The following is a 26,719-nucleotide window of genomic DNA, read 5'->3' on the forward strand; positions in this document are numbered from 1 at the left end:
CATGATCTTGCATGTCCAACTAGGAGAGGAGAGGTATAGGCTACTGAACTTGAAGCAGCGAATGATGAGTGTGTGTGTGTGAGAATAGTGTGACAAAAAGGTGCTTTTAATACAATATATTGGAGAACGCATACAAAACAGAAAGATGACCATTTCCATATTTATCTATCTGTCTGACCACTTGCACCCAGTATGAAAAATGCAGACCACGCCGCAATGATCTCTGCCCTCTACATATAGGATATACAATAGGACAACACGGTGCTCCAATTGGGCAATAGGGGCACTGTGTTGTTTTTGCTAGTATCACTGAACTCTTATCAAAATGTTTTTCTGAATTCACTACCGATGGGGATTTGACATCCCATGCTACTCGATAAAGGCTACAGAGAGATGCTAGTTGGCTTCATTTAAACTTGAATAGCACTGAATTCCCTATTGTCTGTTCAGGTTCATGTACCTGTTACTGCGTCATCCTGGTACAGGTTAGACTTGAGCAGGTCGTACACATCCTGCCTGGCTGTACCCAAGGCAGCCAATCCCAGGCCTAGACCTCCGCCGTGACGGACAATCTGTGGAAGGAAACAAAGCAAACCACAGACATGAAGACAACTTTGAATTCAACTCAAATGTGAGATGACGTCCCTCTGATGGGCTTCGATAATTATTTATATACTGCTTACACACACACACACACACACACACACACACACACACACACACACACACACACACACACACACACACACACACACACACACACACACACACACACACACACACACACACACACACACACACACACACACACACACACAAAGATCAAATCTATGTGACCAAAGGGGTAGGGAGACTATAGGTTGATTTGGAATTGGGCGCTATAAATGTGACGCATCTGCTTGTTGCCACTCACGTCGTTGCTGGCGTTCTTGAGCTGGCTGAGCAGGTAGTCGATAATGTCCCCCCCGTGGTTGGCGTGGATCAGCCCGAGGGCGTACAGGCCGCCTCCCTCCTGGTAGGCCGATCCAGGGGAGGTGTCTTTGGGCAGATATGTGGCCATCAACTGCAGCGCCTCTTTCTCGTGACCCTGAAAATATGCAGAGATGTGGGTGAAACGTGGTTCGTTATATAAAAATCAGAAAACCAAAAAGAGGTCTCAGATATCCATTTAGGTTTAAATTGTTTCAGCAAAAGTTTACCTTGTGAATGACGCCAAGACTGGCTGTGGCTGTGAACTTGGCCCAGTTGGTGGCTCTTGCAAGCCACTCCAAGTTCTCTCTGTTAAAATAATGAATAAAATCACATCACACATTTAAACACAGCGTTGTTCCTTTATGTCCTCACACCACTAGGGAAATGTACCCCACTACCACCCTCACAACAAAAGAGAAATGTAAAACTATACTGGCAAAACAGAAGGTGATAGTCTCCATTTGTTAATGTTATAGCTGGTGATGTTAAAGCATAGTGGCTATACCTGAGGAACTGGTCACTTGTGGTTCCCGTATGCATGAAGGAGTTGGCTATGACCGTGGCTGTGTGGCACACTGAATTTCGGACTGCATCCTGGAATAGGTAGACGAAGCAACAAAATGTGTGTGAAAACCTTTTAACCTTGAGGTAAAAAAATCAAGTATATATCCAATATCAGTCAAAAGTGTGAACACCTACTCATTCAAGAGTTTCTTGATTTTTACTATTGTCTACATTGCTTTATAATAATAGTGAAGACATCAAAACTATGAAATAACATATGGAATCATGTAGTAACCAACAAACAAAAAAAGTGTTAAACAAAACAAAATATATTTTATATTTGAGATTCTAAAAAGTAACCACCCCTTGCCTCGACAACGTTGCACACTCTTGGCATTCTCTCAACCAGCTTCATGAGGTAGTCACCTGGAATACATTTAAATTAACAGGTGTGCCTTCTTAAAAGTTAATTTGTGGAATTTCTTTCCCTTCTTATTGTGTTTGAGCCAATCAGTTGTGTTGTGACATGGTAGGGGTGGCATATAGAGGAAAGCCCTATTTGGTAAAAGACCAAGTCCATATTATGGCACGAACATCTCAAATAAGCAAAGAGAAACGATAGTCCATCAATACTTTAAGACATGAAGGTCAGTCACTTCATAAAATTTGAAGAACTTTAAAAGTTTTTTCAAGTGCAGCTGCAAAAACCAAGCGCTATGATGAAATTGGCTCTCATGAGGACCACCACAGGAAAGGAAGACCCAGAGTTACCTCTGCTGCAGAGGATAAGTTCATTAGAGTTACCAGCCTCAGAAATTGCAGCCCAAATAATTGCTTCACTAAGTTCAAGTAACAGACACATCGCAACATCAACTGTTCAGAGGAGACTATGTGAATCAGGCCTTCATGGTTGAAATGCTGTAAAGAAACCACTAAAGGACACCAATAAGAAGAAGAGACTTGCTTGGGCCAACAAACACAAGCAATGGACATTAAACCGGTGGAAATCTGTCCTTTGGTCTGATGAATCCAAATTCGAGATTTTTGGTTCCAACCGGAGTGTCTTTGTCGGACGCAGAGTAGGTGAACTGATGATCTCTGCAAGTGTGGTTCCCACCGTGAAGCATAGAGGTGGTGGTGTGATGGTGCTTTGCTGGTGACACTGTTGCTGATTTATTTACAATTCAAGGCACACTTAACCAGCATGGCTACCACAGCATTCTGCAGCGATACGCCATCCCATCTGGTTTGCGCTTAGTGGGACTATCATTTGTTTTTCAACAGGACAATGACCAGGACAACACAACTACATTCTGTGTAAGGGCTTTTTGACCAAGAAGGAGAGTGATGGAGGGCTCCATCAGATGACCTGGCCTCCACAATCACCCATTCTCAACCCAATTGAGATGGTTTGGAATGAGTTGGACCGCAGAGTGAAGGAAAAGCTGCCAACAAGTGCTCAGCATTTGTGGGAACTCCTTCAAGACTGTTGGAAAAGCATTCCAAGTGAAGCTGGTTGAGAGAATGCCAAGAGTGTGCAAGGCTGTCATTAAGGCAAAGGGTGGTTACTTTGAAGAATCTCAAATTTATTTTTATTTGTTCAACACTTTTTTGGTTACTACGTAATTCCATGTGTTATTTCATAGTTTTGATGTCTACCCCAGTATTCTACAATGTAGAAAATAGTAAAAAAGAAAGAAAAACCCTTGAGTGAGTAGGTGTCCAAACTTGAGACTGGTACTGTATGTCTAATACTCGTACTGGCATCCTTTACCTTTGTGTTCTTGAGGATCATTAGGTCTGTGTTGTTGTTCCGGATGAGGAACTGTAGATGCAATTCGATGGCCATTTCGCCGCTGAGAATTTTTGTCATCTTTGCATTCTGGTCCTTCGGCTCATCATTCTATGCAAGCAGAGGCAGGGCTGACCAATTATTTTGGGCGACAACAACCATTTAAAATTGCATAAGACAACCATCAGGTTGAGGTGGGGGTAACATTGGGTCTTTCGTACTCACGTCTGCTGCTTTTCCTGCAGGGGAGCCGCCGGCCTTATCGTCTGTCTCCATAGCATCACTGAGACAAAGGAGAAAATATGATAACTTCCATGCAACTTAAATTATAAAATGCAATCCTGATTGGCTAAACTTGGCAAAATCAACTTCATTTCACAGTAAATTATTCGTGAAGTGTCAAGATATCCTGCCTACACCAAGGTGCAATTTTAACACATCTTACTACATTTTCTACCCATTTACCCTGCTCTCTCCATCTTTCCATAACCCTTTTTTCTTTCCTTTACCTACCCCTCACACCCTGAGACTGTACCCTCCGCCTCGCCTACCTGTCTTTGTCCAGGGTGGGCACGGTGCCCGTGTTGGTAGAGCCGGGCACGGCAGGGATGGGCGTGCCCACAGTGCGCAGGTTCTGGATGACGGAGGAGAGGAACTGCTGGCTGGCGCTTTCATACAGGTCGAAGCAGATCTGGTAGGCCATCAACAGGTTGTCTTCCTCCACCAGCTTCTCAAGGATGTCACTCACCGCCTGTGGGTCATCCAGGAAGATCAGGCACTGTGGAGGAGAGAGAAAGAAGGGAGAGAGACAAAGTTTGAGTGTGATGCATGGTGGTCAAGTGGTTACTTCCTTATATTAGTAAAGTGTATTTATTTGACATTGAACACATTTGCAGCTAAAAGCTGAATTGCAGTAACCAAAACAAAAAGAGATTTAGGTGGGGGGGAATGAAGACCGGTAATCTCTAGTCAGCCTCAAAGCGACTGATTCTGCTGGCAACACGTGAGTATGGGCACATGCAACCTGTTTGTCCTGATGAAGACCCACCTCAGAACAAAACATTGCTACAAATAAAAGTGGTTTATGAACAATATTGTGTTTGTCTTCTCGTTTCCTCATGCAGTTTCTCACATACTCCCCTAACAATAAGGTGTGCATGTGACAATGTTAATTTTGAAAGTAATTTGTCATTGAATGACTGTCTAATCTCACTGGGTCAAGAAGTTACAGTTTCAGATGGTGAAATCGGAGAACTATCCTACCACCAAACTGTGGGAAACTGAATGGATACCAAAAAAATCTGAGCCCAATTTGAAGTGTCCTTTCTTCCTGTTACCTGGCAAACGTTGATGAAGTCAGGCTTCTCCAGATTCATGTAGAGCTTGACCAGCACTCGGAGGACCTCATTGCGGAACTTCTTATTTTGCATCAGTGACATGCAGACCTTCAAGCTGTAGGCCAGTAGGCCACTAACGTCGTTCTGTACAAGACAAGAAAAAGGGTTAGGATTGCAAGTTGTTACTGGAAGAAAAAAAATGTACACCACAACATTCCATTCAAATGTAGGCTAAACCAAAAAGACAATGATCTGTGGATTTTCATGAAGCTAATAATTTTTGATTACATTAAGTAGTCAAATTAAACTTAATTTGTGTAACCAAAACAGAATTGGTTCAGACGACGACCAGGGGAACCACTGACCGATTCGAGGATGGTTTTCTTAAAGATGTCCAGGCGCCGCGTCTCCAGGGCAATGCCGATGGCCTGCTTGTACTTGTGGTCGCCCAGGCACCGCAGGAACATCTTGTTGACGATGCCCTCCAGCCGGGGGTCGATGCTCTTCTTCTCCTCATCCTCGGGAAGCTCAGCGTTCTCCACGCGTTGCTTGGTGTAGTGGTCGATGCATTTGGCTAAGAGGGAGAGAACCGAGGTCATCAAATAACTGCTTTATACCGCTGAGGAATAATTAACCGCTGTGATTTGTGGTATCAGTGAGTTGATATCTGAATTAGCAACGCTGGTCAGTGGGTATACATCAATTGAACGTTATTGAGGTGTCTATGGGTAATGTAACAAAAGGGAAGCCTAAAGATCAGCAGGACGCTGAGGTCATCATCAAGATTGTGTACTTGAGGACACCAAAACATGCAGTTGTGACATCACTCACCGATAATGGTCTCCACATACTCAGAGTCGTCTGTGACATTGAAAAGGTCTCCTGCACCCAGAGCGTAGTTCAACGACTCGTCAAATGCCCCAAGGTGGTAGAACACTTTAGAAGCCACCAAGGCAGCAAACGCCCTGCTCCGAAATGTCTCATCTTCATACAGGACCTCGCTGTGAGGAGAGAACACCATTTAGAAATAAACCCATTTAACATGAAGAACTTTACCTTGTCATGTTTCTCTTCCAATAAAACTTCCTTATCAAAAAAAACTTACATTTTGTCAACAGATCCCGATATCTCAGCCCAGAAGTCATTGACAATGGAGTTCAGCTTGTGCAGAGCAAACTCCTACAAGCAAAACAATCCCAACGTTAGAATAACATTTAAAGATCACAGTCTAATAGGATTTTGGTCTACTCTAGGTCCAGAATTGGTGACACCTGGTGTATTCTCACTGGATAACAAGCTGTGTTTATGATACCTTGAGCTGGGGCTCCTCCTCATCCAGGAGCGAAATGATTCCAGCTGAAATCAAAGAATATGTAGCTAGTCAGTTTCAACACCATGGATAAAACCTGATGCATGTGTACCTAGCTAGCTAACGTTTGTCATAGTTACCTAGCTAGTTAAATTAGCTACATGTGAAGCCCAAACAGGTCAAACGAGTAGCCGCGTTTACCAGGCTTTGAAAACAAATTATACAGCATGTTGTTTTACATTATCTAGTTTGCCTACTAGCTGAATGGGCCGGGCACAACTGTTGACAACTAGTAGGGTGTCCACCCACTCTGCCCAGCGTGGTGAAAACACGCTTAGGTGATGACATTTCACTTATGTTATAAAAATACATTTCACCAAGACAAATATGATTATTTATGTTATGAATCATTCAGTGGGGTCTTACTCTAACATAATTAACATCATATCCCAAAATGTTGTAACTTAATACATCCGAGACAGAGCGGTGCAGCTTTCTTGACAAAACTTGATGAATTTACATTTTGTGGTAATTGTCTTCCTAGTTGTTTTCACAGCTCGCAAATAGTATAATTAGCATGACACGAGCTGAAATAAATGTAAACGGCTTTGAAAATAAAAAGCTAGTGGGAAGCTCAGTGCTTTATTGACATTTCACAGACATATGCTTGTTTTTGTGACAAGTCGAAAAAGAAACAGAACTTTGCATTACTATGAACAGCGTATACTAAAATACTACATGTAGGAAGGGAAAACCTGTTTTGGTGATTACTGGTACATCATCAAAATAAAAATCGCAGTATGTTTCTGGAAGCCTAAGTACTAGTGCTTCACGGTATCCCGGAACTTCGGTACTTTTTCAATAATAGAACCTGAAAAACTGCTAGGTAGTAGAATTTTTGTTGCTTTCGGAACTTCTGTCAAATGTGTCTCACTGATCAAGTCCGTACACCAGCACAGCCGATGTCCCCCTTATAGCGCGAGTGCACCGTGCCACTTAGCCTGCACTGGGTGTCTGGGCTAGAGATGCGCGAGTTAACTCAACCCGCAGTCATATCCGCGGGATGGGCGGGCTTAGGGTCATGAAATATTGTGTGGATGAACGGAGGTGGGTTGAATAAGGAGAAATCAATACATTAAAATAGTCCATAAATGTATAATTCTTGTGCAATTTTCATTGCGTATACCAAACATTATGAACACTTTCCTAATATTGAGTTGCGCGCACCGCCCCCCCCGGCAGACATACTTTGAAAACAGTTACTGTAGCATTTATTTAACTACACAACTCACATGTGCTCATACTTGACTTTTGACCATTTTTATGAAATGCTCACACTGTAGAGCCCTGAGTGGTATATTAGACATTCTTAACCACCAATGCCAAAATCTACCCGCATTTGGCGGAGTGGGGTGGTGTTCATTTTAGGCCCCGTCTCTGAAACATTGTGAGTTGCGGTGCATTTATGAGAGCATCCGATGCAGATCAGGGAAGACAGGGCTATATCCCGGGGATATAGGCTACTGAATATAGCATATTCACGTCGCAGTTAGAGCGACTATTGTGCAGTTTCCAAAGCGAAAGTAATATGAAGATTGGGACACAAGTGATGATAGTCAATGGATTTAACCTGAGCATTTTTGTCCAATAAACAAATGACTTGCATGGACACGTGGTTTTATTTAGGAATTTTGTTCGTTGGAAAATGTTAAACCAACCAAATGAAAAAATTATCTACACACAATACCCCATAATAACAAAGCAAAAACAGGTTCAGATTTAAAAAATATATATTACATTTACATAAGTATTCAGACCCTTTAGTCAGTACTTTGTTAAGCACCTTTGGCAGCAATTACAGCCTTAAGTCTTCTTGAGTATGACGCGACAAGCTAGTCCTTGATGACAAGCGTACTGATAACATAATGAAGCCACCACCATGCTTGAAAACATGAAGAGTGGTACTCAGTGATGAGTTGTGTTGGATTTGCCCCAAACATAAGGCTTTGTATTCAGAACATAAAGGTAATTTCTTTGCCACATTTTTTCCAGTTATTCTGTAGTGCCTTATTGCAAACAGGATGCATGTTTTGGAATATTCTTTACAGGCTTCCTTTTTTCCCCACTCTCATTTAGGTTACTGTTGTGGCGTAACTACAATGTTGTTGACCCATCATCAGTTATCTCCCATCACAACCTATAAACTCTGTTTTAAAGTCACCATTGGCATTATGGGGAAATCCCTGAGCCGTTTCCTCCCTCTGCGGCAACTGAATAAGGGAGGACAAAAAAGGGGAGGTCAAAATTCTGTTTGTACACATGTTTACGTGGATATGCTTCTTAATAAAACCTATTTGAAACAAGCCATTACACTTTGTTACTATCATGGCATTTCATTACTATTATTATTCAGGTAATTACTTATAAATATTAATGAACAAATTAAGAAATGCCAGGTTGGAGAGACTCAAAAGCCTCCAGCGTATGTCGGATACAATAGCAAATATTTTTCTCTTTAAAACGTATTATAAAACCTAGGCATACCTTAGAGTTTCTGAATGTAGGCTAGAAGATAATGAATTGACAAGGAAAGCATGAAGGGGACAGCTATGCTATAGTATGAAGATGAAATTGACAATCACTCAAATTGAAACAAATACACGCAATGTCCATAGCCTATTTATCAGCGACGCTGATTATCGAGGGGGAGAGTGTTGGAAACATTTTTTCAAATATTGTGAGGAACTATTATAATTTCAATGGAAGTAAAAAGAAACTGACTTTGTTGGCTTACTGTGTGAGGTGAAGAAAAAAAAATGACATAAGCCCAGCTGGGCACCACTTCCCTACATTTGACATTTGCAAGGCCAGGTTCTTCAATGCATGCTCACATGCTGACCAAACTGGACGCGCACATGTGTCCGCCATTGCGCGCACTTTTTTTTGTTCAGCCACACCAGACGTGATCAGGACACGCAGGTTGAAATATCAAAACAAACTCAACTAAATACCTTAATTCAGAGACAGGTTGAAAAGCATTAGTCATTTTTGGCAATTAGGCTAGCTAGCTTGCTGTTGCTAGATCATTTGTCCTGGGACATAAACATTGGGTTGTTATTTTACCTGAAATGCACAAGGTCCTCTACTCCAACAATTAACCCACAGATAAAACGGTACACCGAATTTGGTGGGTTTGTGCCCATAGGCGACGTTGTTGCCGGTGATGTCTGGTGAGGACCTGCCTTACAACAGGCCTACAAGCCCTCAGTCCAGCCTCTCAGCCTATTGCGGACAGACTGAGCACGGATTGAGGGATTGTGCGTTCCTGGTGTAACTCGGGCAGTTGTTGTTGCCATCCTGTACCTGTCCTGCAGGTGTGATGTTCAGATGTACCGATCCTGTGCAGGTGTTGTTACATGTGGTCTGCCACTTCGAGGACGATCAGCTGTCTGTCCCGTCTCCCTGTTGCGCTGTCTTAGGCGTCTCACAGTACGGACATTGCAATTTATTGCCCTGGCCACATCTGCAGTCCTCATGCCTCCTTGCAGCATGCCTAAGGCACGTTCACGCAGATGAGCAGGGACCCTGGGCATCTTTCTTTTGGTGTTTTTCAGAGTCAGTAGAAAAGCCTCTTTAGTGTCCTATGTTTTCATAACTGTGACCTTAATTGCCTACCGTCTGTAAGCTGTTAGTGTCTTAAAGACCGTTCCACAGGTGCATGTTCATTAATTGTTTATGGTTCATTGAACAAGCATGGGAAACAGTGTTTAAACCTTTTACCATGAAGATCTGTGAAGTTATTTGGATTTTTACGAATTATCTTGGAAAGGCAGGGTCCTGAAAAAGAGACGTTTCTTTTTTTGCTGTCTTAAATCCTTTAGACACTAGGCCCTCCGTGAAATGAATGACAGCCCTGTGTTAGAAGAACTCTCCACATTTACTTTTCCTCAGCCAATAAGATGAGTAACAAACAGCAAAAGCACTAGCTTATGTCAAGCTACTATCTCCCATAGTACAAAAGTTTAGTTAGCCAGTTTGACGTTTTGTGCCAGAAATAAATATTCCAAACAGATCCCTAATTCATACAACCGCTGTACAAACTATTAATAACAGCAATGAGGCTGATGCAACAGATCAAAACATTTCACTTAAAATGTTGACAAACTATTCCTTCTTCACATTATAAGCACAGCAATGCGCACACGGCAGTAGGCTATATGTGCAAATGTTCCTAAATCCAATTAGCAGGAAAACACCATTCTCAAAAGCCCACTGCAAATACGAGCTGTTTCATGTGACAGAGATGAAAATATCCTTTAGAAATTTAGAAAGAGAGAAGACCTAAAGATGTTACAACTAGCATATGTTGCTAATATGACTAGGATTGTGTCCATGGCTGCAGGACAATGATTTGAAAACCAATAGAACATGAGATAAATAGCCTACTGGTTTCAATGGCATATGAGGAAGTGTTCATTAAATAATTCCCTCAATATTCCTACATTTGGAATTTGGCTAATCTACTTTGAAACAAGGTAAGACATGCCTCATGAAATGACAAAATAGTTTCAAAATGTTGACTGCATCCGCTCAGATTGCACGGTGTGTGATTTTGCGGTTTGCAACAAGCAATGACCTTTCTCTACTAACTAACTAACAGTGCCTCCAGTAGGCCTATGCAGGGGCGTAGGCATGGGTGGGTCAGGGAGGGTACAGGCCCACCCAATCAGATATGAGCAAAAACACTCTGTTGGCCCAATTTCTGCAGACCCACCCACCAACAAATTTCTGGCTACACCCCTGCAGCTATGTCAACAGAATCAAACCTTTAGAAGTTAATATTAATTATCCTACATTATATTTGCCAAACATGACTGGCTTTAAGCCTATATGTAATTAAGTCTCATTAAAGTTAGGTTACATTTTCTGGCGCCTCCCTCATGTCAGCATCAGTGAAGCTGTAGCCAACATGCATATGTCACCTACACTTTAACAGGCAAATGATTTATCTACATTTACATACCGTTTTTTAATAAAAGAACAGCTAGTGTTGTTCAAATAAATGTAATTGGCTATTTTGGTTAATGGGCTTGGTGCCATAGAAGATGGCCTTGGTGCCGTGGCAGATTGGGCACCTCTTGAAGGCCAAATTACCTTGTCCCTAAAATCTCGAAATTCCAGGTTTGTGCGGCATATCGGCCAGGACCGGGTATGCTCAGTCTATAAATTAAAAGATTCCGTATCAAATTATACCATGCCAGTAGGGATGTACATTTCGGTCAATTTTGATGTTGACTAACTGACCCTCATTAACCGGTCAACAAACGGTCAAAATACTCAGAGATCTGTATGTAAATGACAAGATGCTTATGTTTCCGCCCGAACAATGGGAGTCGTCCCAAGGCGGGAAGGCAAGTGACTAGTTTAGGCCCAAAATAAACCCATAGGGCTTATTTTGAACAGATTTTCTATTCCTCTCTGATACTATGCATGCATACAACGACCGGACATGTTTCATTAAGCACTTATTGGAAAAATGCAACAATAGCAAGCCTATCATCTTACAGTCAAAAGGCTATAAACTATTATTGAACATGTAATGAAGCAGCTAATAAAATGTCATTTTCAAACATTTGCCAAAAGGCATTTTGCGGAAAATACCGTTCTAAACAGCGCACCTAATAGGCAGTTGTGACAGATGAAAATCTCAGTTAGAAACCTAGAAAAAGGGGGAAATCTAATAGCAACAACTATAATGGGTTGCAAGTATGACTAGAATTGTGACTTTAGCTTCTGGACAACGAAAGAAAGTTGATATGAAAACCAATAGAACAGGAGAGAAATGCTGGTTAACGGCATATAAAATAATTGCCTCCAGTACGAAGTGCTTCATTATTTGAAGTAAAGTAAAACATTCAGGTTTCAAACAATTATACTGCCTGAAACTCACATTGCAAAGTGGTGGATGATGCGGTAGGCAGACATTTTTTACATTTTACATTTTTAGTCATTTAGCAGACGCTCTTATCCAGAGCGACTTACAGTAGTGAATGCATACATTTCATACATTTTTTCTCCGTACTGGTCCCCCGTGGGAATCGAACCCACAAACCTGGCGTTGCAAACACCATGCTCTACCAACTGAGCCACACAGGACCATAGACTATAGCCTATGCACCCGAAAAAGTAAATGGGAGGAGCGCTTTAATTGTGAGTTGAAATTGAGAAATAAAAATAGCTCCTTTGTCGTCGTCATCAAAGTTTTTAACACACGATTGCATTTAGAATTGTTATTGGTTGCGTAATGACTGGGCTTATAAAAGTAGGTTCACTCCAGTAGCCTACCGGCTTTAATAGGAGCTACTCTTGTGCAGTCTGACAGGTGGAGGCTATTCCTCTCCTCAAACTAGGCTCTGTATGCTGTGCGCGTGATAAATAAGATGCATGACGACTACCGAAAATACACACACAGCAATTTCATTACACATTATGCAAATTAACCTATAGACCGATAAGCATGAACCATCAAATGTATTTTCAGCGGCTAACCGATTAACATCCTTACATGTTAGGTTGGAGAGGATTGGCGCATTTTCCATTTGAAACAACATTAGCGCATTATAGGCCTCAGAGCCTGAACAACCTTTTCGACTGCTGTTGAATAATTTATGAATAGTCAGACCGATTTACTAGCAAAGCAATGAAGACTTTTATACAAAGCAGGTTCACACATCAAACGATTAGCCTATAGCGCTCTACACCCCGTGCACCATCAGTTGGAAATAGGAGATGTAGAACGTTTAATAGACTTAAGTTAGCAAAACAAGTGCTTATAATCATTAGTAAAACACTCCCACTATTAGGTCTAGTTCATCTACATTAAAATTAAGTTAATAAAAAAATGGAAACTTTCCTAAAATGAATGTAGGCCTTTTTAAACGGTTTTGACAGATATTTAAATTTCCTGACGGTCTTCATCCATAACCATCAGTTACAGTTATTCAATTACCGTCACAGCCCAAGACCTTATTTTTACTCCTGAACTTATTTAGGCTTGCCATAACAAAAGGGTCAAATACTTATTGACTCAAGACATTTCAGCTTTTCATTTAATTCATTCCACTTTGACATATGGGGTATTGTGTAGATCAGTGGCGCAATCTCAATTTAATAAATGTTTAATTCAGGCTGTAACAACAAAATATAGAACAAGTAAAGGGGTGTGAATACTTTCTGAAGGCACTGTACATTTTGGAATGATGCATTTTGATATGAGGGTCACCAAAACTAAAAGAGGAACAGGATGCGGTTGCACGTCCTGTTAAAAAGAACACAGCTCAAAACCGCACAGAATCTAGGAACAATATGTACATCACTGGTTGGAGGACAATTTGTAAAAGACAGCTAGCTACATTTAAGTGTTGCATTTTGTTTCAAGTGGGTCACCAACTCTGTAAGTGTAACGCAACACTTTTTTTGTTAATCACTTCCATCGATATCACGCTGAAATCAATAGAACAAGGGGCAAACATTTGGGGTGTAGCACTGTTTAAACTAACACTATTCAAAGGCCACAGAGACATTTTGAATAACCTATACATGGTTGGATGTTGATTTTGGGAGGCTGCCATCACGCAAGGGAACAAACTACTTTTTCTGTTAATTTCAACTAATCACAATCCGCCATAGGATATCAAGTGACAATGGTTGGCTGCTATTTAAATGATAGTTTGACTTTCAAAGTCGTGTATTGGTGTGTGGCCAGCGACTTTTATAGAGACCGCTCCGAATTATCCGTGCCATTTAAAAATGCAGCTATCCTTTTCTGCGAACCCCAGCGTATGACTAAATCAACAGTACAAAACCAAAGATATTGATCTGTTTTAAGCAATTGATCTTGTCATCGTGTTGACTATAAACATCAACAATCTGAGGTAAAAAGGATGTGTAATACCCCCCCAATTCACTGTGGTCAAACGTCAGCTTGTATAACGTAGTAACAAATACAGTCCACTTCATGGAAAGTAGCGTAACATACATTAATTAGATATGGCTAAATAATTAAATATCTTTATTTAGGATGATACTAAATGAAGTAAGCTATAAAAATTTGACATGTCATGTCAAAATCAATATCTATCCAGTGAAGGCTCCTCAGAAGAGGAAGGGGAGGACCATACTCCTCAGTGAATTTCATAAAAATAGTGAAACATTTTTTTAAAAGTTATCCGTTTTAGATAAAACTATACTAAATATATTCACTTCACCAAATAATTGATTACAACACTATTTTGCAAAGGTCTACAGTAGCCTCAACAGCACGCTGTAGGGTAGCACCATGGTGTAGCCGGAGAATAGCACCATGGTGTAGCCAGAGGATAGCTAGTTTCCGTCCTACTCTGGGTACACTGCCTTCAATACAAAACCTAGGAGGGCAATGGTTCTCACCCCCTTCCATAGACATGCACAGTTATTATGACAACTTAGGGAGGACGTCCTGCAACCTATCAGAGCTCTTGTAGCATGAACTGACATTGTCCACCCAATCAAAGGATCAAATAATGGTACTGAAACCATAAGTTACAGCTAGCTAACACTGCAGTGCATAAATGTGGTGAGTAGTTGACCGAGAAAGTGAAAGACAATAGTTTAACAAAGAAAAAGGACAAGCAAGAGGGAGAGCTAGCTATATTTCATTGTATTTTTTTCCACTTAGCTAGCGAAAGCAGCTAGCTAGTTTAGCCTACTCAAACAGAAAGGGTTGCCATGTTAGCTCTGGCTATACAACACTGGAACTTTTCCAAGTCAAGGGAAGTTTATGGTTTTATTAATTTATTGCCACCGAGGCCCGCCAGTGTAACTGCTAGCTAACTGTACTGCATGATTGTAGATGGTTTACTAATGTGTTAGTTCTAGTAGCTATGTTGATTGACTGACTTTAGCTAATATGGGGACAACAATGTAGGCTGTGTGTAACGGTTAAAAGTTATAATATGAAGGTTTGGCTTGGAAAGTCTTTTTTTCACCTGATCCCATACTGCTGATGTGTGTTGCACTGAAGCCTACAAGCAAAGGTAAAAGGTGAGAGTAGAGTGTGTAGAAGCGAGAAGGAATTAACAAGCAAAGCAATTATGCTCTTAGTTTGTGGCTGCTATGAAAGTGAACTGTGTTTGAGTGTGATCAGGGGTATTCATTCCTCCGATTCTGTTGAAAAACATTTCTTAAACAGAAGCAAACAGAACGGGGATAAACATACCTGAATTTGTCCAATAAATACTCTCGTTTGTAACTGTTGAACTAACGGTTACACCGTCAATCAGCTAGATGCAGGTAAGCGTGTGCAAAGCGGAATTGAACGTGTCACTGTCACCGTGATTACGCAAATGTTTATCTCGACCTCTGCACCTACACTGTAAACTTTCACTCATAGGCTAGGTTGTAGCAACCTCATTATGGGTATAGGGAAAATTTGAGTATCATGAGGTAACCTAAACCTATCGATGTTACGATGTTACATTGAACTGGGTGAATGGAATATGACCGACAGTCATCCAATATGCTGTAATAGAAATAAGGCCAATAAAAAAAAATAGTCCTCCCTTATCTTAAACGGCACCGACCGCCAATGTATCCATTTTACCTATAGATATTGTTATATGTCCTCCGGATTTGAGAAGATAACGAGTTCAATGGTAAGTCAGTCTGGTAGCCATTATTCTCACACAGCATCCAGCCTAGCTGAAACGATACTATTTTCTTGATTTTTAATCACTTTTTCCTCTGGCCTCCACTGATTTAGTCACCATCATCATACAAGGGTAACACCACCAATAAATTGGGAATGGATTCGCAAGGTTTCACCCATTGGTTTTCGTTGATGATTACCTCCACAATTAACATATTTTACCCATTGGTCAAAATATGTTTTTTTATTGACACCTTACAACAAGGTAACAGCTAATGTGATGCAGATACTAACTAAACTCAGCAAAAAAAAGAAATGTCCCTTTTTCAGGACCCTGTCTTTCAAAGATAATCAGTAAAAATCCAAATAACTTCACAGATCTTCATTGTAAAGGGTTTAAACACAGTTTCAAATGCTTGTTCAATGAACTATAAACAATTCAAGAACATGCACCTGTGGAACGGGCGTTAAGACACTAACAGCTTACAGACGGTAGGCAATTAAGGACACAGTTATGAAAACTTAGGACACTAAAGAGGTCTTTCTACTGACTCTGAAAAACACCAAAAGAAAGATGCCCAGGGTCCCTGCTCATCTGCGTGAACGTGCCTTAGGCATGCTGCAAGGAGGCATGAGGACTGCAGATGTGGCCAGGGCAATAATTTGCAATGTCCGTACTGTGACTTGCCTAGGACAGTGCTACAGGGAGACAGGACGGACAGCTGATTGTCCTCGCAGTGGCAGACCACGTGTAACAACAACATCAAACCTGCGGGACAGGTACAGGATGGCAACAACAACTGACCGAGTTACACCAGGAACGCACAATCCCTCCATCAGTGCTCAGACTGTCCGCAATAGGCTGAGAGAGTCTGGACTGAGGGCTTGTAGGGTCCGTCATGGTCTGGGGCGGTGTGTCACAGCATCATCGTACTGAACTTGTTGTCACTGCAGGCAATCTCAACGCTGTGCGTTACAGGGAAGACATCCTCCTCCCTCATGTGGTACCCTTCCTGCAGGCTCATCCTGACATGACCCTCCAGCATGACAATGCCGCCAGCCATACTGCTCATGATTTCCTGCAAGACAGGAATGTCAGTGTTCTGCCATGGCCAGCGAAGAGCCCGGATCTCAATCCCATTGAGCACGTCTGGGACCTGCTGGATCAGAGGGTGAGGGCTGGGGCCATTCCCCCCAGACATGTCCGGGAACTTGCAGGTGCCTTGGTGGAAGAGTGGGGTAACATCTCACAGCAAGAACTGGCAAACCTGGTGCAGTCCATGAGGAGGAGATGCACTGCAGTACTTAATGCAGCTGGTAGCCACACCAGATACTGACTGTTACTTTTGATTTGGACCCCCCTTTGTTCAGGGACACATTATTCCATTTATGTTAGTGACATGCCTGTGGAACTTGTTCAAATTGTCTCTCAGTTGTTGAATCTTATGTTCATACAAATATTTACACATGTTAAATTGCTTAAAATAAACGCTGTTGACAGTTCGAGGAAGTTTCTTTTTTGCTGAGTTTAGGTAGCCAGACAGCTAACATTAGTTAAAGTTAGCCAGCTAGCTAGGCAATTATGTTGTCCAACAGCTAATGCTGACTACAGAATAATGAAACAATATAGCAAACGCTAACTAACAATAATGTTTTGGAATACATTTGTCCGTTTCTAGCTAGTTAGATAACGTTAGTTCGCTTGAAAAGTTTGTAAAATAGGTAGCCAGCTATGTGACTCGGCATCTTTCCCGTATTCCATGCTCACATTTGCTAACGTTACTGCTTACCGGCAGATGTTATCATGGTTCTTTATTCTCCCCCTCAACTCCAAGAACCCAGGTACCGTTTCAGTTAGCAACAATGAACTTATGGAAAATCAAAATCTTGAAAGGACCGTAAAGGTGTCCGTTGTTCTCAACAGAGGGACACTTATCTCTTGAAAATAATTGTTTTGTTCAATAATGAAAACCCCTTCCCGAAAGACCCATAGTTAGGTATATATAGTTAGTGCCTGGTGAAATTACAGCTCATCGTTGTCAAATTGGCTGATTCTTGAAAAGGGTGAAGAAAAATTATGATTTAAATCATTGTCAAAAGACTGTATATTTCGATTCTTAGAACATTTTAAGCATCATGTCGGTATGATTTTGTTTCCACAAACCGGCTTCTATTCTGCCAGTCTCGCATGAATCAGTTATTTTACATGTCATACACACGTTTTTCTGCAAACCTAGCGTTGGAGAGAGAAAAAAAAATACTCGTAATCTTCCGTCAGAAATAATGACAGTGAATTCACATCAGTGCGTGTTTATTTTAGACGAGTTTTGTACCATCATTATTACGTCTTTTAAATGAAAATTGATTTGTGTGACTTACATTTATCTCCCTTTTATCAGTCCTTCTACATAACTTAAAGCAAAGAGGTGCAATACATTGTTGCTCTTTCAAAATAAAATGTTTGATAAGTCTATTGTAATTGGTTAACTGAAGGATTTGGTTATTGTAATTGGTTAACAAGCAGCGGCTTCAAAACTATGAATTGCCTGAAAACAATGAATGAATCATGAAAGACAGAACATGTAGAATCCAACAACTAAATTCAGTATATTTTAATTTAATATTGTATGAATATGCAATTATACAACCATTAGTTTAAAATCATAAACACAAGTTAGATTAAACCCATAACCCATAAATGGTTGGATTAGTGCAATTGCTATTATTATTAGACTAAGGCACCAAAATGTTACACGTTTCTTGGTTTCTCATTGTTTTTAACACCTTTTTATTTAGCCAATTAAAATAATTAAAAGCATGGGTAGCCTGAGTGAAAGAACAATGTTTCTCAAACTAACTATCAGTGGCTTAATGTTAATTGAAGTCAAGTATAAACTGAAACAAAAAACAACAAGATTAAAATACGTACAAAACGGAACGATGTACAGTACCAGTTAAAAGTTTGGATACACCTACTCATACAAGGGTTTTTCTTTATTTTTACTATTTTCTACATTGTAGAATAATAGTGAAGAAATCAAAACTATGAAATAACACATGGAATCATGTAGTAACCAAAAAAAGTGTTAAACAAATCAAAATATATTTGTGGAATTTCTTTCCTTCTTAATGCGTATGAGCCAATCAGGTAGGTGTAGGGGTAGACAAGGTAGGGGTGGTATACAGAAGATAGCCCAATTTCGGAAAAGACCAAGTGCATATTATGGCAAGAACAACTCAAATAAGCAAATAGAAACGACTGTCCATCAATACTTTAAGACATGAAGGTCAGTCAATGAGGAAAATTTCAAAAACTTTTCAAGTTTCTTCAAGTCCAGTCGCAAAAACCATCAAGCGCTATGATGAAACTGGCTCTCATGAGGACTGCCACAGGAAAGGAAGGCCCAGAGTTACCTCTGCTGCAGAGGATACGTTGATTTGAGTTACCAACCTCAGAAATTGCAGGCCAAATAAATGCTTCACAGAGTTCAAGTAACAGACACATCTCAACATCAACTGTTCAGAGGAGACTACGTGAATTAGGCCTTCATGGTCGAATTGCTCAAGAAACCACTACTAAAGGACACCAATAAGAAGAAGAGAGTTGCTTGGGCCAAGAAACATGAGCAAAGGACATTAAACAGGTGGAAATCTGTCCTTTGGTCTGATGAGTCCAAATTGGAGATTTTTGGTTGCAACCACCGTGTCTTTGTGAGATGCAGAGCAGGTGAACGGATGATCTCCGCATGTGTGGTTCCCACCGCATGGAGGAGGTGTTTATTTAGAATTTAAGGCACATATTTTCCTCTGATTGCACATTTAACATGCATTAAAGTCCCCAGCCACTAGGAGCGCCACCTCCGGATGAGCATTTTCCTGTTTGCTTATGGCCGTATACAGCTCATTGAGTGCGGTCCTAGTGCCAACATTGGTTTGTGCTGGTAAATAGACAGCTACGAAAAATATAGATGAAATCTCTCTTGGTAAATAGTGTGGTCTACAGCTTATCATGAGATACTCAACCTCAGGCGAGCAAAATCTTGAGACTTACTTACTATTAGATTTTGTGTACCAGCTGTTGTTTACAAATATACACAGACCGCCACCCCTTGTCTTACCGGAGGCAGCTGTTCTATCTTGCCAATGCAGCGTAAAACCCTATCAATAATCAAAGAACTATGAACTGTAACCTATGCAGACATTTAATTACCTGACGTATTTGGCAACTTATCAGCTATTTGGCTCAATATCATCCACTTCATCTTTTAAAAGAGAACAATGGCACTAGGAAAGTTGATATGTGACAAAACAGATAGTTCGTCTGTAGGATAGGTCCATAGTACTTTGTTTTGAAGCATGGAACATTGTCTCATGTTCTTCTTACCCAAACTGGGTGCTGCACCTGTTAACTCTATAATATCCCTCAAAACAACAGGTTTTTAGGGCTGGGATAATAACCTTCCTGCTTAGTAAAAATTACTGATATGGACGGGACTAAAATGACAGATGTTGTGATTTGTGCTCGTGCACATAATTAGCTTAGCTCCTTCAGTAAAACTTACCCGGTCCGAATAGGGCTCTAGGCTACCTGGCTAAAATGCTTGCTCTCTAGCCTAACTTCCATTCACGGGCAACGTTAGCTCGTTAACATAAGCCTTCTACATCTAGCTACATATTGAACTTCCATCCTCTCAGGCCAGGGGCACAACAATGTATGAATTAATGGTTGGATCAGAATCCCCCTTATAATCATTGGCCAGTACAGAGAATTAAGTAAAACCACAAGTCCAAATCCCTATCTCCATCTATGGCTAATTTAGGAAAGGGCCAATTTTAGCTAGCTGACTAGCTAGCCACCGAAGGACAACAACACAGTGAGATGCAAAGGGTTCAAGTTTTTCTATCAATGACGTACGCTCTCAATGGGATTTGATAGGAGTGATGCCAAATCCAAGCTGGCTTCCCTTGACACTTTTTTTTGGTGCACCAGGACCATTCACAGTTGAGCTCGCTCAGTTTATCTCAAAGCTACTATGCTTTTTTGTCAAGGCATACCAGATCTTCGATCGCTTTCCTTGCCTTCAATGCTATGGGCGGCAACAATGTCATACTCGTTTGGACCAAACAGCATCAGATAGATGGCCTACACGTAGACAGAAAGAGGCGCACTGTTTTGCTTGCTCGGATTCTTTCTCCTGTGAGATACATTCAGCCTCTTGGGAATTGAAGGAAAATTAACCAACAGTGCAGCTCAAGAAGAGTTAAGAAAATATTTACCAATTAAACAATAGTAAAAAAAAAAACGAAAAAAAAGTAACACAATAACGAGGCTATATACAGGGTGCGGGGGTATTGGTTAGATGAGGTGATTTGTACATGTAGGTAGGGGTGAAGTGACTATGCATAGATAATAAACAGCGAGTAGCAGCAGTGTACAAAACAAATGGGGGGGGGGGGGTCAATGTAACAGTCCGGTGGCCATTTGATTAATTGTTCAGCAGTCTTACGGCATGGGGGTAGAAGCTGTTGAGGAGCCTTTTGGTCGTAGACTTGGCGCTCCGGTACCGCTTACAGTGCGGTAGCAGAGAAAACAGTCAATGACTTGGGTGACTGGAGTCTCTGACATTTTTATGGGCTTTTCTCTGACACCGCCTATTATATAGGTCCTGGATGGCAGGAAGCTTGGCCCCAGTGATGTACTAGGCCGTACGCACTACCCTCTGTAGCGCCTTACGGTCAGATGCCGAGCAGTTGCCATACCAGGCGGTGATGCAACCGGTCAGGATGCTCTCGATGGTGCAGCTGTAGACCTTTTTGAGGATCTAGGGACCCATGCCAAATCTTTTCAGTCTCCTGAGGGGGAAAGGTTTTGTCATGTCCTCTTCACGACTGTCTTGGTGTGTTTGGACCATGATAGTTAGTTGGTGATGTGGACACCAAGGAATTTTAAACTCTCGACCCGCTACACTACAGCCACGTTGATGTTAATGGGGGCCTGTACGGCCCACCTTTTCCTGTAGTAGTTGGGGCCAATTTCATCGTAAAACTTTTCCTTGGTGTCTTTGGACAAACTTAAAGTGTATAAGTTGACGGTTCCGATTATGGAATGCCAAGGTCATATATTTCCGTACTCTATTCCGTCATTGTAAATAAGAAGTTGTTCTTAACTGACTTGCCAAGTTAAATAAAAGTTAAATTCACTTAGATCTGGGGACCATACTTGTTTAATAGCCAGCTCAGAAAATGTAGTAATTTAGTAATTTATATATTATAGAGATCAGTCCTTTTGTGAGTCCAGATCATTTATTTATAAATCCCATCATTGGATAGTTCGGTAGTTGGGTTTCCCAAGGGACTCCATAGGCCAGTATAGCTGACTTAAGTTGTAAATCTAGAAAAAAAAGAGTTGCTGGAAGGTTGACCGATTAATCGGAATGGCCGATTAATTGGGGCCGATTTCAGGCTTTCATAACAATCGGTAATCAGCATTTTTGGACACCGATTATGGCCAATTGCAATCCACGAGGAGACTGCGTGGCAGGCTGACTACCTGTTATGCGAGTGCAGCAAGGAGCCAAGGTAAGGTGCTAGCTAGCATTAAACTTATCTTTTAAAAAACAATCAATCTTAACATAGTCACTAGTTAACTAAACATGGTTGATGATATTACTAGTTTATCTAGCTTGTCCTGCGTAGCATATGATCGATGCGGTGCCTGTTAATTTATCATTGAGTCAGGGGCGAAAATCTGATATCAACTTTGGAGGGGACAATTACATGAAATTTTCTCAAGAGCAATTCCTGAGGGGGACACCAAAAGTAGTGCTGTAACACATAGCCTACATTGTAATATGGTAAATGTATATTGAGGAACCAAAGAAATAAGGTGTTTTCCGTACTCCTAACTACCGGTACCCAAAACTACACAACTAATCACAACAGCAATACCATTGCCTTTAACAAATCATAGTTCAGTCACCAGTTTAAGTTGAGAGTGGGGGTATCCATGGCATTTTCCAATTATGTTCCTATTTTACAAGTCAAAAAAATTGAGAACCTTTCATGTTGCCAAACAAAGACTCAACAAACTTACCTGAGACTCCCTGTCTCTGCCAGTCTGTCCCTGCATATCTGTCCCCAACTCTGCTGTCTGTGTGCCATCTGTTGCCTGCTCTGCCTAATGACATCATTGTGAAACATTTCCATTAGAATTTCATTTCTTTCTTATGAACATTTTGTCAACTAGTCTTTGAGATATTAGGCTACTAGGGTTCTTACTATGCGTTTTGGTGTACTGAAAAATACTCTGATGTCCGTCTTTTATTTTTCTGCAATTTTTCTACCTGGCTGGCTGGCTGGCTACACACACAGTGTGTAGGTTATTTACAGTAGGAGATGGGCTTCTATCATCTTCAATCATTCTAGTTGGGCTTCGATGTAAAAGGTAACTAGCAAATGTGAAACGGATTAAAATGACAAGAGTTGACAGCTGTATGAGTTCACCATTTACACAACATATGCTGCAACCTTTTGTAATTTGAATAGTTTGTTTCATATTGGCTGGCTTCCAACAATAGCTGAATTTGCAAAGCTAGCGAGCACCAATTCAGTTTCAGTGGTGTTTGCTATAATCTTTGCTACCCGGGTTAAATAAAGGTGCAATAAAATAAATAAATAAAAGTTCACTTGTGACAATTTAGCTTTTGCAACGAGACCATTAAATATATTTAAGACAATGGTTGAAGAGAGTGTAGTTCTGTTCAGTTTGGATTTCAGTTTATCGCTAACCTTATCACAGGGACTTTGAAGCACTAATTTACATCATCTGCATGCTGATTCCATCTTTGACGACGCCACATAAATGGAATAGGTACTAGCTAGCTTAACCTGTTATGGCTAGGGGGCAGTATTTTCACGGCTGGATAAAAAACGTGCCCGATTTAATCTGGTTACCACTCCTACCCAGTAACTAGAATATGCATATACTTATTACATATGGATAGAAAACACCCTAAAGTTTCTAAAACTGTTTGAATGGTGTCTGTGAGTATAACAGAACTCATTTGGCAGGCAAAAACCTGACAAGGTTTCAGGCAGGAAGTGGCCTGTCTGACAAGGTGTCGTTCTTCTTCTCTCTGTTTATTGAAGAGTGAGGATCTTAGCTGTCCCGTGACACTTCCTACGGCTGCCATAGGGTCTCAGAAGGCGGTAAAAAGCTGAATCGTGGCTTTGCAGGCTCTGGCTGAAACTAAGTAGCGTGTTTGGGTAGTGGCTGGTTACAGTACTGTGAGACTCAGGCGCGTGCCCGCGTCGACCGAATGCTTTGTTTTCTTTCCTCTGTTTAGCTAAAAGGAGATTCCCGGTCGGAATATTATCGCTTTTTTACGAGAAAAATGGCATAAAAATGGATTTTAAACAGCGGTTGACATGCTTCGAAGTACGGTAATGGAATATTTCGATTTTTTTTGTCACGAATTGCGCCACGCGCACGACCCTGATTTACCATTTCAGATAGTGTCTGAGACGCACGAACAAAACGCCGCTATTCGGATATAACGATGGATTATTTTGGACCAAACCAACATTTGTTATTGAAGTAGCAGTCCTGGGAGTGCATTCTGACGAAGACAACAAAAGGTAATGAAACTTTTATAATAGTAAAGCTGATATTGGTGAGTGCTAAACTTGCCGGGTGTCTAAATAGCTAGCCCGTGATGCCTGGGCTATGTACTTAGAATATTGCAAAATGTGCTTTCACCAAAAAGCTATTTTAAAATCATATCGAGTGCATAGAGGAGGTCTGTATCTATAATTCTTAAAATAATTGTTATGCTTTTTGTGAACGTTTATCGTGAGTAATTTAGTAAAATGTTAGCGAATTCCCCGGAAGTTTGCGGGGGGTATGCTAGTTCTGAACGTCACATGCTAATGTAAAAAGCTGGTTTTTGATATAAATATGAACTTGATTGAACAAAACATGCATGTATTGTATAACATAATGTCCTAGGGTTGTCATCTGATGAAGATCATCAAAGGTTAGTGTTGCATTTAGCTGTCTTCTAGGTTTTTGTGACATTATATGCTAGCTTGAAAAATGGGTGTCTGATTATTTCTGGCTTGGTACTCTGCTGACATAATCTAATGTTTTGCTTTCGTTGTAAAGCCTTTTTGAAATCGGACAGTGTGGTTAGATAAAGGAGAGTCTTATCTTTAAAATGCTGTGAAATAGTCATATGTTTGAAAAATGGAAGTTTTTGTATTTTAGAGGAGTTTGTATTTCGCGCCACGCCCATCATTGGATAATGGAGCAGGTGTTCCGCTAGCGGAACGTCTAGATGTAAGAGGTTAATAGTTAATATTTGCGCACTAGCTCTGCATATTCAGCTAGTGTATGTGTGCGATTGACTGGATTAACCTCACGTCAGTTACGTGCATTGAGTGCCTTTCAGACAGTAGATACGACCCCTCTGTTACTTAACAAGCTAAGGAACTGGCAGTGGATCAAACCATTGTGAGGCAAAGGGTGGGGGGATTGCAATCTTTTGAAACTTAAAAACGCGCTATTAAGTGTCTATAATCAGCACAATTGCTTTCATTGCGTATTATTAATATTATTTAAATTGCGTAGTTATGTTTCAGTGATATATTGGGGGGGACAAATCATATTTTTCCCAGGATGGGGGGGTCGTGTCCCCCCGTCCCCCCCGGGATTTCCGCCCCTGCATTGAGTCACAGCCTACTTCGCCAAACCGGTGATTTAACAAGCGCATTCGCGAAAAAAAGCACTATCGTTGCACCAATGTGTACCTAACCATAAACATCAATGCCTTTCTTAAAATCAATACACAAGTATATATTTTTAAAACTGCATATTTAGTTAATATTGCCTGCTAACATGAATTAATTTTAACTAGGGAAATTGTGTCACTTCTCTTGCGTTCTGTGCAAGCAGAGTCAGGGTATATGCAGCAGTTTGGGCCGCCTGGCTCGTTGCGAACTGTGTGAAGACCATTTCTTCCTAACAAAGACTGTAAATAATTTGCCAGAATTGCACATAATTATGACATAACATTGATGGTTGTGCAATGTAACAGCAATATTTAGACTTAGGGATGCCACCTGTTAGATAAAATACGGAACGGTTCCGTATTTCACTGAAAGAATAAACGTTTTGTTTTTGAAATGATAGTTTCCGGATTTGACCATATTAATGACCTAAGGCTCGTATTTCTGTGTGTTATTATATTATTATTATATGATTTGATAGCGCAGTCTAACTGAGCGGTGGTAGGCAGCAGCAGGCTCGTAAGCATTAATTCAAACAGCACTTTCGTGCATTTGCCAGCAGCTCTTCGCTGTGCTTCAAGCATTGCACTGTTTATGACTTCAAGCCTATCAACTCCCGAGATTAGGCTGGCTATACTAAAGTACCTATTAGAATATCCAATAGTCAAAAGGTATATGAAATACAAATGGTATAGAGAGAAATAGTCCTATAATAACTACAACCTAAAACTTCTTACCTGGGAATATTGAAGACTCATGTTAAAAGGAACCACCAGCTTTCGTATGTTCTGAGCAAGGAACTTAAACATTATCTTTTTTACATGGCACATATTGCACTTTTACTTTCTTCTCCAACACTTTGTTTTTGCGTTATTTAAACCAAATTGAACATGTTTCATTATTTATTTGTAAGGCATCTAGGTGTAGCAGGTAAGGCGGAGTCAGGTGCAGGACACAGAGATGAGTAATTCACATTACTTTACTCAAAGCAACTGTAACGACTGCCGTGAGAGAGAGTGGACCAAAACGCAGCGGAGTTAGTGTTCGTCATATTTAATTAAGGAAGAACACTATACAAACAAAACAAGAAAAAACCGACAGCCAAACAGTCCTGTCAGGTGAAACACAATGACAGAAACAATTACCCACAAAACCCCAATGGAAAAACATGCACTTATGTGTGACTCCCAATCAACAACAACGAACTTCAGCTGTGCCTGATTGGGAGCCTCACACAGCCCAAAACAAAGAAATACAAAAACATAGAAACAGAACATAGAACGCCCACCCAATGTAACACCCTGGCCTAACCAAAATAAAGAACAAAAAACCCC

At 40.8% G+C, this 26,719-nt stretch overlaps 1 protein-coding gene across 1 annotated transcript in view; it reads right to left on the reverse strand.

The window, feature by feature from the left end:
* The window catches only part of LOC106613492 (26S proteasome non-ATPase regulatory subunit 1), a 113,394-nt gene extending 95,787 nt beyond the window's left edge, over positions 1–17,607 (reverse strand). Inside the window, exons 1-13 of the mRNA XM_014215780.2 lie at positions 17,390–17,607; positions 5,918–5,961; positions 5,711–5,784; positions 5,437–5,606; positions 4,971–5,179; positions 4,606–4,749; positions 3,820–4,046; positions 3,494–3,551; positions 3,251–3,379; positions 1,478–1,566; positions 1,200–1,278; positions 914–1,087; positions 461–572 (exon numbers count right to left, since the gene is read on the reverse strand). Of these exons, the coding sequence (XP_014071255.2) occupies positions 461–572; positions 914–1,087; positions 1,200–1,278; positions 1,478–1,566; positions 3,251–3,379; positions 3,494–3,551; positions 3,820–4,046; positions 4,606–4,749; positions 4,971–5,179; positions 5,437–5,606; positions 5,711–5,784; positions 5,918–5,961; positions 17,390–17,405 (1,525 nt within the window). The 5' untranslated portion in view covers positions 17,406–17,607. The remainder of the gene's footprint in view (positions 1–460; positions 573–913; positions 1,088–1,199; positions 1,279–1,477; positions 1,567–3,250; positions 3,380–3,493; positions 3,552–3,819; positions 4,047–4,605; positions 4,750–4,970; positions 5,180–5,436; positions 5,607–5,710; positions 5,785–5,917; positions 5,962–17,389) is intronic.
* Positions 17,608–26,719: the final 9,112 nt, after the last annotated feature.

Source organism: Salmo salar, chromosome ssa10 (genome assembly GCF_905237065.1).
Source record: "Salmo salar chromosome ssa10, Ssal_v3.1, whole genome shotgun sequence".
In the NCBI taxonomy this organism is placed as follows: domain Eukaryota; kingdom Metazoa; phylum Chordata; class Actinopteri; order Salmoniformes; family Salmonidae; genus Salmo; species Salmo salar.